The sequence below is a fragment of the Ascaphus truei genome, chromosome 1, assembly GCF_040206685.1.
Source record: "Ascaphus truei isolate aAscTru1 chromosome 1, aAscTru1.hap1, whole genome shotgun sequence".
NCBI lineage: Eukaryota > Metazoa > Chordata > Amphibia > Anura > Ascaphidae > Ascaphus > Ascaphus truei.
In genome coordinates this window covers 458,689,062-458,702,872 of record NC_134483.1, presented here as the reverse complement: position 1 = coordinate 458,702,872, position 13,811 = coordinate 458,689,062, and the positions used below count along the sequence as shown (strand labels likewise).

The following is a 13,811-nucleotide window of genomic DNA, read 5'->3' as shown; positions in this document are numbered from 1 at the left end:
TGGATTGTTTTCTTCAGCCACTGGTTGGACAGTTGCCCTCCTACATTCTTGACGGTGGTAATTTACTCACCCATATCAGGGGCTTCAAATGGAAACGTAACCTTGTATGTCTGACGCTCGATGTCACGTCTTTGTATATTATCTCCCATGAACACGGTTTGGCAGCTGCTCGCTATTTTCTTACATGGTCTGATTTGGCTCCTGCACATACTGTATCACATTTATTTTAGATTCTATTTATTTTCTTCTAACACAGAATTTATTTTTGTTTGATGGGGTTCATTATCTCCAAACACGTGGAACGGCAATGGGGACTAGTTTTGCCCCATCCTATGCCAATCTCTTTATGGAATGGTGGGAGTCATTCCATGTGTTTGGAGATATGAACAAGTATAGGGAGCACATTTTGTTTTATAAACGTTACATAGATTAACTTCTTTTCATTTGGGAAGGTGACATTTCCACTCTTTTAGAATCTATTGATTCACTCAATCACAATGGTTATAATCTTTCTTTCACACATACTTACCACTTACCCCATATACACTATTTTGACCTTTGTTTATATTGATACTGCACTTCACATTAAGACCACTTTATTTCGTAAACCCAATTCACGAAACACTTTCCTTACAGCGAGCAGCTGCCATCCCAAAGCCCTGTTCAGGGGGATACCCAAAGGAAAATATATGAGGGCCCGGCGCAACTGATCTAGCGAGGAGGATTTTGCAATTCAGTCAAGAGATTTGCACTAACACTTCCTTGATAGGGGGTATAATCGGAGAGATCTGGATAGATCTATTAAGGAGGTTATATCCATGGATAGAACCTCACTTTTGAAGCGCTCATCCAAAAGACCATTACGCAATGAAAGTCCTTCATTCATTACTCCTTATAGCACACAATCTGAATGTATAAAATCTGTACTTAAAAAGCATTGGAGTGTTTTATCACTCAATCCTGTTTTAAAACCCTACATCTCTTCTGGCCCTAATATAATTTTCAAAAGAGCCAAAACAATAGCTAATACAGTACATTATCACCAAGTCTCTTCAGACTTAAAACTCATAATAAATCTAAACTACCTAAGGGGTCATTTAAGTACAATAATTGTAAAGTATGTGCGAAAATGAGTTCAATGTATACTTTTACATCCACAGTTACAAGAGGAACCCACAAGATTCAGACGTTTCTTAATTGTAACACAACTTTCATTATCTACTTATTAACGTGTGGCTGTGGGCAACAATATGTGGGCAGGACCACCATGTGTTTGAAAATTAGAATTATGGAGCACCCTCGACTTATTGCAAAAAAGGATCAGAACCATCCTGTTTCTAAGAATTTTTCAGCTCGCCCCAGGGGTAATATTGACCTGTTTAAATTTCAGGGTATTGAGCATGTCCCCCCCTACCTAGAGGAGGTGACAGAACAAAGGCATTGGATAGGCGTGAAGCCTTTTGGATCTTTACCCTGAGAACTAGGACACCGCTAGGGATAAATATCGATTGGGATCTAAGCCATATTCTTTAATGTGTATTCCACCTCACACAATATTTGACATTTTGTGGATATGGTTGTATGTCTCTTATTCTATCTAGGAATATTTTTTATTCCATTGAAGCTATCTGGGATGATACACACACCATTGTTATTAATACATGCAATAGTGTGCTTGTCTTTCCTGGGGTCCTGACTATACATTATCCTCATACTCTATGGTCATAATTTCTATATTGAGGTCTCTATGTGATCCATGTTAAAATTTCAACTGAGGTCATACTTACATTCGAATTGTTCTGTGTATCATACACCAGTATATAACACAAAGAAACAATAATTATGACATTATGGTTTAGTTAATATCTTAGAATATCAATTGCTGTTTTATTACAAGATTTCTGTATTATATACTGGTCTATGGCCAAAATGAAACCAAGGCTATAATAATTCCCTGTTTTTGCTGTAGATAATATTATAGAATTAGAATACTTATCATTTATAACAGTTTTATATATCTAGAATAGATATTACTAAAAACATTTATATAATTTATTTGTTTAAAAAGTAATGCACTTTATTATTTCTTACATTATTATACTCATATGAATCTAGTATTGTCATTTTTATCTCTAGCATTTGTACAGGGGTTTGCATATTATTTATATCATTGTTTTTATATATTTTTATATTTGCTCTTTATATGTATTTGTCTTTGTTTGTCAACTATTTTAATATTAAAGTTTGTTTAATTGAAAAGTAATACTCTCTTCTACTGAAAAGTAATACCACCTGATCCACTGGGCTAATGAGGATGCACGTTGCGTCGGTGCGACTCCTCTTGCGGTCGCACATCAATGACGTCATCCACTGCATCGCGGTGAAACAGGCAGGTATGTATAAAATGCAAGCAGTTTATTCTCCCTTACACCTTTATAAAGTGCTCAGGCATGAAATGCGTAGGTGTGTTAATTTAGTCCTATTGTTGCTGAGCCTGCAATAAATTGATCTGCTTATTTGTTAGGTTGTGCTCTGCTATACAACACATCGCTGGATCTGCATATGTAGAATGGCCTCACATTCTGTCTAAGAATACAATAAAAGGAGGTTGTATTCCGTGACCCCTGTACTTTGCAGGTTCTTTTTTATCTTTTCATTTCCAGGTGAGAACACTGTATATATTTTTGCACCTATTTTTTTAAATGATGGTATGAGCCCTGATGATGGTCCTGTAGAGGAACAAAATGTTGGTTTTCTACTTTGGACTACATTATACTTTTTGAATATTGAGTTTGCAGTGCTGTGTCTTTTTTCATCGGACTTATGTATTGGCGGAAGTGCTTATCATGTTTAATTATATATGATGTGTGCTCTTGCCTTTATTGCATTTTTTTCCTACATGGAGTGCCTGTTATTGATCTGTCTGTCTGTCTATCCCATAAACAATTTAAGTTATGGTGCGTGAAAAAGGCAACAAAAACAATCCACCTTTAACATATAGCCAATAAAGAATATTACTAGTGAGCACATTCACGTGTCTTAGACAGGCAGGGTTGCCGACCCCCTTTATTGGCTATATATTCTTTAGTGGCTATATGCTAACAGTGGAGGGTTTTTGTTGCGTTTTTCACCCATCATAACTTTAAATGTATTTGGTAAACCTACCCAGCCTAGAAAAATTACAAAGCAGGTATTACCAACCTCACACTGATGATACCCATCAAGGTTAAAACATGTCTGTGAGTGGTTTGACTTGCTTTGCATCTTGTCCCATGCTGTGTTTAAAAGCTGTGTGAACAGCGTTGCATTTGCTTATATGGGCTCCATGTGAATGGATATTCCAGGCAAAAGGTGACACGTGTGCTCATTTGCATGTCATTTCCCAGAATCCCTTGCTGCAGTGGAAGCAAGGTATGCTATGTGATAATGGTTGAATGGCAGGGTTGCAGACCTGTCTAGACATGTGAATGTGCTCACAAGTGATATTCTTTATTTGCTATATGCTAACGGTGGAGGTTTTTTATTGCCCTTTTCACCCACCATAACTTAAAATGTATATGGTAAACCTATCCAGCCTAGAAAAAAATGTCTTGTATGACCAATATATAGTCATGGTTCCATTTAGTTTCCTTAAGAATCTCTAAAACATGCATTGTGTCTCTTAAAAATGATCTAATATTCACCACATATTTTCTTAAATAATGATCAATACGGATAGATTTTCTGTCAATGAAATTACACCGAAATGATGGGTCTGCCAGGTGGTGTTTTAAGATTTTTATTAATCTTTGGAAGAAAGTAGAAATGATTGATTCGACAGGTTCTAAATATTGACATTGATATAACAACATTTTTATAATATTTATATCCTTTTTTTTTTAAATGTTAAAATATAATTGTGTTATATATATATATATATATATATATATATATATATGTATATATGTATATTTAATTTTTGTATACACACATTATATTTATTGCATCTCTTTTAAAAATATGGAGGTTCCCTCCTTGTTTTATTACCACTGGTTTTATTGCTATTGGTTTACTATTAATTGTTTTATTATTATCCTTCATAAGTTTTATATATTTATTTAATTATTTATTTATTTCTATGCTATTTTATTGCATAGAGATATGAGTAGTGCTAACATACAGTAGTCTTATATATTTAATTATTTAATTCTATGCAACTTTATTGCACAGAGATATGAGTAGTACTAACATTGACTTTTCTCTGTCTCCTCAGAAATGAATACTCATATTTTGAGTCATCATTGCTCTTTTTAACCCCTTTTTTTAATTGTTCTATTAATCTAAAATAACTTGTTATTGTGTTAGTTCATACTTTTAGTGTTTGTGTAATAAATTTAGTTTAATTTTATCATTGCAATGGAATATTAAGTATTGTCATTTTAATGAATGTATTTGATCTTATGTGTAATTGCGATTTGATTGGCTGTACACTACCATATATACAGCTGGACACTGGACTTTAGTAACACCTGACGAAGCAAAAAACTTTGCGAAACACGTAGAGTTACGTTACACCCCAGTCCAGTAGGACCCGGTGAATGACATCTGCTGAAGCATCTACTAGGGCTACTGAGGATCGCAGAGGAGAGGATCCCCACTGGCTGCTGTATGCGCATGCAGCAGCTGATGAGAGTGACGCTTGTCCGACATACAGGTGAGGCAACCGGTATCCACAAGGGTAGACTTCGTACAATGTACATTGCATGGGGGCTAAATGTGAGTGGTCATTTCTGTGAATATACCCACTAAACTATTTACATTAATACCCTGCACTTAGTTCGTTTTTTCTTGTGTGAATACCTCTGTTTATGTATTAATCTTGGAGCTGACACGAGATCCAAACTGATAATCACAACAATCAAATATCCCATCAACAGAAAAGGGGCGACCCCAGAGGGGCACACTGCTGATATTATTTTGTGAAAGTGTGAGTGTTCACTTTATATGCGTCACTATCACATTTTTTCTAATACAGTATGTATTTTTTTCTTTTTCTTTTTTCACATATCTAATGGTTCCTGAGCTCCCTGCTTTTGTCTACAACTGTATCTTTAAAGAATCCCCCAGGAGGGTTACACGTGGGTTGAAGCATACAAGGAACCAGCCAACCGTATCACTGATTTTTTTTTTATTCACAGATCAATTATTCACTTTGTTTATTCACCTATCAGCACTTATTTTATTAATTCTTCTTTATATTGTATATATTACATTTTATATACTCATATGTAGTTTGCTCACAAGAGCGCCGGTGATTTATGTTTTTCTAGATACAACAGTAACACTGAAAAATGACAGGCACACACACACACACACACACACACACACACACACACACACACACACACACACACACACACACACACACACACACACACACACACACACACACACACACACACACACACACATCAGTACCGTGTTAGCCGAGCTTTAATAATCTAAAATGAATAGACGATACCGTTCTGTGGCTAACGAAATGCTTTTATTCGTGCGAGCTTTCGAGATACACTGATCTCTTCCGGCGATGTTACAATAAATGAAGCTAAAAAGGGTGTTAAAACTTAAAAACAGTGCATACTAGAATGTGATCTGTGATGGAAGACAATCCCTTCCCCCGTGCAGTTTTATGGCTAGAGGTGATTAAATGTCCCTGAATGTCAGTGATGTGAGAGTATGTGTGTGTGTGTGTGTGTGTGTGTCTGTGTATGTGAATATAAATAGGTAAAGAGCCCACAGTGTACACAGCGCTTTACAAAATGTGTGTGTGTGGAGTGGGGGTGTGTATCAATGTTGTGGGTAGGTGTGGAAGTGTAAGAGGCTGTGGCATAACTACAATAGTGTGTGGAAACGATGTGGTCCCTATTGATATATAGGGATGGAATTACATGGAGTGTATGTGTAAGAGACAGCTGTGTGTGTATATATATATATATATATATATATATATATATATATATATATATATATATATATATATATATATATACACACACACAGCTGTCTCTTACACATACACTCCATGTAATTCCATCCCTATATATCATCCATTATATATATATATAACAAAACAAACAAATTGGAGTAGCGCCTTAGGAAGCTTGATAAGGATAAATCAGCTGTGTAAATCAGATAGAGTTAACAAGGCTATTGACCAAAGAATCCCCAAATTCTGCTTTCTCCAGTCTATGATTATTCTAATGGTTATTAATGATATATTATTTGGTATATAATTTGCCTACGGCCACACCACCCTGAATGTGCCCGATCTTGTCTGATCTCAGAAGCTAAGCAGGGTTGGGCCTGGTTCGTACTTGGATGGGAGACTGCCTGGGAATACCAGGTGCTGTAGGCTAAAAATGTTATTTTATCCCCTATATTATGTATTTTATTGTTATTCCTTCCTCTCCATATTTCTCTTTCCCCTCCCCTTTTTCCTTCACCCCCTACCCCTTTTTCCATTCCCTGTTCCATTTCCCACCTCCCTTCCCCCTCTTTTCCCCCCGTTTTTTCATTTTACTTTCCCCTCCCCCCCCCCCTTTTTTTTATTCACAGGTCATGCATTTCTCTTATGATTTTCATTATGCTTGTGTGTTGCTCCAATGAGATTTTTCTGTGCTTATTTAATGTGTTATTCTTTTACTTCTATATATACGTTATTTTTAGATGTATCCAATATTTCATCTCTGTCATTTTAAGATTTATTGTTTGTATGTTGTTCATTCATCTAGCTATTTTTTTTCATTTGTTAATAGGAATATGTTTAAACTGCTTAAAAATAGGCTCTAGTGCTTTATGATTGTCATGTATAATGTTGTCCAGCAATGAAACAGGGTTAAATTTGTGAAATTGAAAGTACCCGCCCACCATTCGTACTGGCCAATCACAACAGTAAAGGTGATATAAAGGACACTCATTTTGACCATTGAATTCTGCCCCTTACAAAGTCCTTAGTGACGAAACGCGTAGGGCGTTTCCCAAAGAGGCGAGTTTGTGGCTGACATTACTGCACGAACTGAGAGAGTACCTTGGAGCTGTTGCTATTTTGCTTGGGACTGCTGTCGCTTCCGGTTTTGCAGTTGCCTGCTGGTGAGCAGTGAGAGCTGTGGGAGGTGTATCTGGAGGAAGTCTCTGACCGTGTTGCTGATTATTACATTATCTGGCTGCGGTGGCTCCAGTGCACCTTGCTGAACCAACGGATACACCAGAGGTGGCACCAACGGGACAGGCTGATATATATCTCATAAATGCTATTATTTTTACTCTGTTTGCGAGTGCGCTTTTTATATTTTACAATCCCATAAATACTGTTTTATACTTTATCACACTAGGAGTGCGCCTGTTTTTTCTTCTTGTTTTCTGTATATATATATATATATATATATATATATATAGTGAATAAATGAGAACAAGGCACTCCGTCAGGTAGATAAAGGTGGGTGCAAATCCTGTATGAACAAAATAGGCAATACAATACCGTGTAAGCGAATATCAGAGGCAGCACTCCACGAGGTTGTCAAAAAAAATTGTATTTATTGAGACATCATATCCAACGTTTCGGTCCTCCACACGGGACCTTTCTCAAGGTGAATATCAGAGGCGGCACTCCACGAGGTTGTCAAAAAAAATTGTATTTAGTGAGACATCATATCCAAAGTTTCGGTCCTCCACACGGGACCTTTCTCAAGGTGATGTACATAATCTGATATTCGCTTACACGGTATCGTATTGCCTATATATATATATATATATATGAACAGTTATAAAGACAGCGCCCCTTTTTCAGTACACCCAAATTGCTGCCACTCCGGTGACGTGTGCCAAAATGTTGCACCAAATATCAATAGTGATTATGATGTTTGCATGAACCAACTAGTGCTTGTCTATTACTAAGTGATTATTAATATATATAAAAACAACATAAATCAAACAAAAAATGATGGAAAAAATGTGCAAAAATATATGCAGATAAAAATAATCTGTTGAACATAAAAAATAGCATAAAAATACAAAAATTAGAACTATAAAAATTGATACTTAAGTCCAAATAAAGTCCATGAGTAAATACAACAAAGGTCCAGGCTGCTTCTTCTTGGGTTCACCAAGTTCCCATAGTACCTATTAGAAAAAAGAAAAGAGAAAAAGCGCCCGATCCTTGTGTAAAATCAGATTGACATTTTAATAAACCATGGACAAGACAATTGCACACTTACAATTAGTCTGATTAAAATAAGCATTTTATGGGACCTGCCCATGCACCAAACGAAGACTTCACAGTCACCTCCGCTCTGTAATCTCACGATCAGTTTAGGGACCCAGCAATTGAGAACGCCGTTTTCTCCAAGGTGTGTATATAACAGACATCCGTCAGGAGCTTCTCAGCAGCGTGCGTCCGCCATTACTCCCACACATGTGGTGCTGGATACCGGAAGGACTTTCCTTGTATTTCCTTGGTCTCTCTCTGGTGCCGAAGGCAGGTCAGCCACCGTAGTTTCAATGCAAACCGTCCCTACGCGTTTCTTCCGCCTTTGCGGATTTCATCAGGGGACCATCCCCTGATGAAATCCGCAAAGGCGGAAGAAACGCGTGTGTCCCGAACAGTTGCATAAATTTGTATTCATGCAACCGTCTCTCTTTCGGTGTTTTAAGATTACCTTTGAGTATGGCAACCCTCAGATCGTTCATCTTATGGCCAGAGTCAGAGAAATGTTCGCCAACAGGACTGTCTCTTGTTCCGCGTGTGATGCTGTGGCGGTGCAGGTTCATTCTCTTGTTTAGCCCCCGCCCTGTCTCACCTATGTAGTAGCAGCCCCCTGGGCATTTCATGCACATGATGAGGTACACGACATTGCTGGAGGAACAGGTGAACCTTCCTCTGATTTTGTATCCCGATTCCTGTGTGGTATTTGTATTGTGTCTGCTGTGTAGAGCATTGCGCAGGTTTTGCATCTTGGGTCCTGGCATGGTTTTGTCCCGCATTCTGTTGTACTGCTGAATACTTTACTCCTCACCATAATATTCTTGAGATTATGGGGTTGTCTGTATGATAATAAGGGTGCTTCAGGGAAGACCTGTTGCAGTCTTGTATCTTCCTGGATGATGGGTTGTAGTTTCCTGGCGATCTTGCGTAGGGCTCCTAGGTGTGGGTTATATGTTACCACCAAAGGTATCCTGTCGCTTGTCTCCTTCTGTTTGTACTGTATTCAAGGAGATCAATTCTTGGTATTCTGGTGGCTTTGTGAATTTGCTGGTCTACAATTCTGTGGTTGTACCCACGGTTTATAAAGTCTGATTTCAAGGCTTTAATCCGCTGGTCTCTGCTGTGTCGAAGCATATCCGGTTGTATTGTATGGCTTGACTGTAGATGGTTGCATGTTTGGTGTGTGTTGGGTGGAAGCTGTTGTCCCTCAAATAGCTGGCTCTGTCTGTAGGTTTGCGGTATACAGAAGTCTGTAGTTGGTTGTTCTTTATAGTAATGGTGGTGTCTAGGAAATTTACTTCATCCGGAGAATGGGTGAGTTTGAGGTTGATGGTCGGGTGGAACGTATTGAAGTTGTCATAGAACCGTAGAAGGTCCTGTTCGCCAGAGGTCCAAATCAGGAGGATGTCATCGATGTAGCGAAGGTATGTAAGGGGTTTCAAGTGACAGGTGGAAAGAAAGTCACTTTCCAGTTTTTCGCAGAACAGATTGGCATACTGTGGCGCCATCCGAGTACCCATAGCGGTCCCGGTTGTCTGGAGGTATGTATCATTTCCAAATGTGAAGTAGTTATGGGTCAGAATAAATTCAATGCATTTAGTCACTGTCTCTGTGAGTGGCTCCTGCGGTCCCAGAAAGTATCTGCAGGCTGAAATCCCATCCTCGTGGGGGATGTTTGTATAAAGTGACTCTACATCCATAGTTGCTAGTAGTGTTCCTGTTGGGAGGGGGCCAATGGCATTCAGTTTGTTTAGCAGGTCAGTGGTATCCTGGATATAGCTGGGTGTGTTCCTGACAAGTGGTTTTAGAATGCCCTCCACCCAGCCAGAAATATTCTCGGTAAGTGTGCCAGATCCAGAGATAATAGGGCGCCCAGGGTTACCCTCTTTGCACACTGCACACGCTCTCACTGCACACGCTCTCACTGCACACACTCTCACTGCACACACTCTCACTGCACACACTCCCAGCACACACTGCACACACTCTCACTGCACACTGTACACTGCACACACTCTACACTGCACACTGCACACTGCACACACTCTACATTGCACACTGCACACTGCACACAGCACACAGCACACTGCTCACAATACAATGCACACACTCCCAGCACTCACTGCACACTGCACACACTCTCACTGCACACACTCCCAGCACTCACTGCATGCACACTGCACACACTCTCACTGCACACACTCTCACTGCACACACTCTCACTGCACACACTCTCACTGCACCACTGCACACACTCTCACTGCACACACTCTCACTGCACCACTGCACACACTCTCAATGCACACACTCCCAGCACTCACTCCCAGCACTCACTCCCAGCACTCACTCTCACTGCACACTGCACACACTCACTGCACACTGCACACTGCACACACACACTGCACACACTCAATGCACACTGCACACACCACACACCACACTGCACACACTCCCAGCACTCACTGCTCACTGCACAGTGCTCACTGCACACACTCTCACTGCACACTGCTCACTGCACACACTCTCACTGCACACACTCTCACTGCACACACTCTCACTGCACACACGCTCACAGCACATACTGTCACTGCACACTGCCCACATCACACAGCACTCACAGCACACTCTCACAGCACTCATCACTCACAGCACACACTCAAAGTACACTCACAGCACACAGCACTCACAGCACACTCTCAAAGCACACAGCACTCACAGCACACAGCTCTCACAGCGCACAGCTCTCACAGCACACAGCACTCACACCACACAGCTCTCACAGCACACAGCACTCACAGCATACTCACACAGCACTCACAGCACACTAAACCACACCTCCCACTCCCCCTCCCTATCTTTGGTGTCAGCTGCTGAGATCGGAGCGGAGCTGGCATCAGGAGGAGGGGAGGGGGTGTCGGGGGAAATAGCAGTAGTATTAGATTTATATCGTTTTTACTCCTAGAAAATGTCCTGATCCTCCAGAGTCCAGAACATTCCTTATATAAGGTGAGGTATTCTATTGTCAGGTAATGCTCAAGTGCTATATAAAAGGAGTGATTTTGTTCTTGATTTAAAGAGAGGATAATTCAGCTGAACAAATTGGCAAAGCATTAACACTTTGGGTGCTGGAGGGGCCACAGCACCAGCGTGGATGCCCCCTCCAGCAAAGCGTGGTCACACGACTGCATAACCCAGAAACGGGTGCAGAAGGTGTTCTGCATTCCCATGGAGCAATCTCCCCTAGAAAACGAACCCTCTGTGGGCATAACTTGGCCACTACATAATGGCACCCCATGAATGCCACAACACCCCATGACATAGTGAGTACTTCTTGGGGCACCCACAGGGTTAAGTTAGGATGCACAAAGCTCAATCATATTCAGTAAGCCCGTGTACAGCACTGGGTTATGTAACTTTCATGAACAAGGTCCTTATCTAACCAATGAGAGTGCTGCTGGCATCTGAGGCACACGGAGTAGCTCAGTAGAGCAAATTATATGGAAGTAGACTTGCTGTGAGGTTGGTGTTGGTGAAAAAAGAGGGGGATAGCATGGCAGTATGTGAGATAGCAGTATTTATTTATTAGTGTCTCAACCAAAATGATGCTAAAAATATCACCACATTTATTATAGAAAATATAAAATTCTAGTAGAAAACACCTTTTTTATTAGATAAATCTGGGGGGATGGGGTTGTACCTGAATTATCCTAGTTTTGCAAGGCAGAGAGAACCCAGAAAGAGGATGATCAGGATAGAAAGGTGTGTGTGTGTCCAGTACAAATGGAGGGAGACAAAAGGAAGACTGCAAGAGATAATCACAGCACACAGCACTCACAGTACACTCTCACAGCACACAGCACTCACAGCACACAGCACTCACAGCACACTCTCACAGCACACAGCTCTCACAGCACACAGCACACAGCACACTCTCACAGCACACAGCACACTCTCCCGGCACACAGCTCTCACAGCACACAGCACTCACAGCACACAGCACTCACAGCACACTCTCACAGCACACAGCTCTCACAGCACACTCTCACAGCACACAGCTCTCACAGCACACTCTCATAGCACACTGCACACTCTCACAGCACACTCTCACAGCACACAGCACTCACAGCACACTCTCACAGCACTCACAGCACACTACACCACACCTCCCACTCCCCCTCCCTACCTTTGGTGTTGGCTGCTGAGATTGGAGCGGAGCTGGCATCAGGAGGAGGGGGGGGGTGTCGGGAGGAGGGGGGGGGTGTCGGGAGGAGGGGGTGAGTGAGGAGCAGGCTGGGACTCAGAGGGCCGCGTGGGCTATGCCGCGGAGGGCCGGTAGGCGTGGGGGCCTGGGGGTGGGAGGAAATGGATGCCGGTGGTGGGAGGTAAGGAGCAGGTTGCGGCTGGACTCGCCGTTGCTAGGGGACGTGTAGGGCTTCCGGCCACCTCTTCCTTCCTTCCCTCCTCACTCCCTCCCGATCAGGCGCGCGGCGGTCGTTTTTTTTTTAAAATTAGCGCGACCCCGGTTCTAGCGCGGTCGGATCGGGTGGCCCCCGAGGACCTATATATATATATATATATATATATATATATATATAGTGGTCGACAAATCACCAAAAAATCTACTCGCCACACAAAAAAAATCTACTCGCCACCTAGTACCAAACGTGTGCTGCTTGGGCCAATAGGAGCTCGCCACGATGTTAAATCCACTCGCCCGGGGCGAGCAAATGTATAGGTTTGTCGAACACTGTAATATATATATATATATATATATATATATATATATATATATATATATATATATATATATATATATATATATATATATATATATATATATATATATATATATATATATATATATATATATATATATATATATATATATATATATAAAGAGAGCCAGCACTCCTGTAGTAAACATAATGGCCTGGTGCAAGTCCCATATACAGTAATAATGTAGAAACGATCAAACCAAGGGGGTTACATTTGTACTGTTTATTTTAAAATAATTATCATTTAAAATCAATACAAAATACACTATTAAAACTGGTATGAGCAGAAACAGACCTGTGACTTGGCACTGTTCTCCACTGTGCCCCGGACAGCATTTCCATTCCAAAGAAGTCACTATTTTATGTCTCATTCTGTAAATTGGCTGGGAGATCATACGATACCTAAAAAGCAGAATTTTCAGAGAGAATAGAAACAGATGTATTCTTGTTACCACTGTGGCGTGCTCTCTTATCAACACGTTATAAACCTCTTTCTGTCTGGTTAGAAATCACTGTATGTAAAATCTGCATTTTCTGATACCAACCTATAGCTGTAAGGTTTCATGTGGCCATTGCAATATAGGGAGGGGAAATGTGGTTCTTATTAGTCGTGAGAGAGAGAGAAGAGAGAGTGACTGACTGACTATAATGGAACCTTTGGACACATAGTACATACAGACACTGGAAACAGCTCCAGGAAATGTAACAGCTTAAGGCTGCGTCCATAGAAGGACAAGCAGCGCTGAGGTGTGCGGACGCTCCGCTCTGAGCCCCTGCATCCTCAATGAGGATGCCTT

General features: G+C 40.8%; 1 protein-coding gene and 1 non-coding gene across 2 annotated transcripts in view; one reads left to right on the top strand and one right to left on the bottom strand.

Moving 5' to 3' along the window:
* Positions 1-13,811, bottom strand: part of MMRN1 (multimerin 1) — a 119,601-nt gene that overhangs the window by 45,094 nt on the left and 60,696 nt on the right. Inside the window, exon 3 of the mRNA XM_075565873.1 lies at positions 13,310-13,416. Coding sequence (XP_075421988.1) covers positions 13,310-13,416 — 107 coding nt within the window. The remainder of the gene's footprint in view (positions 1-13,309; positions 13,417-13,811) is intronic.
* Positions 6,276-6,394, top strand: LOC142473471 (5S ribosomal RNA). The gene has a single exon (XR_012790083.1). It is a non-coding gene; the product is annotated as a 5S ribosomal RNA (ribosomal RNA).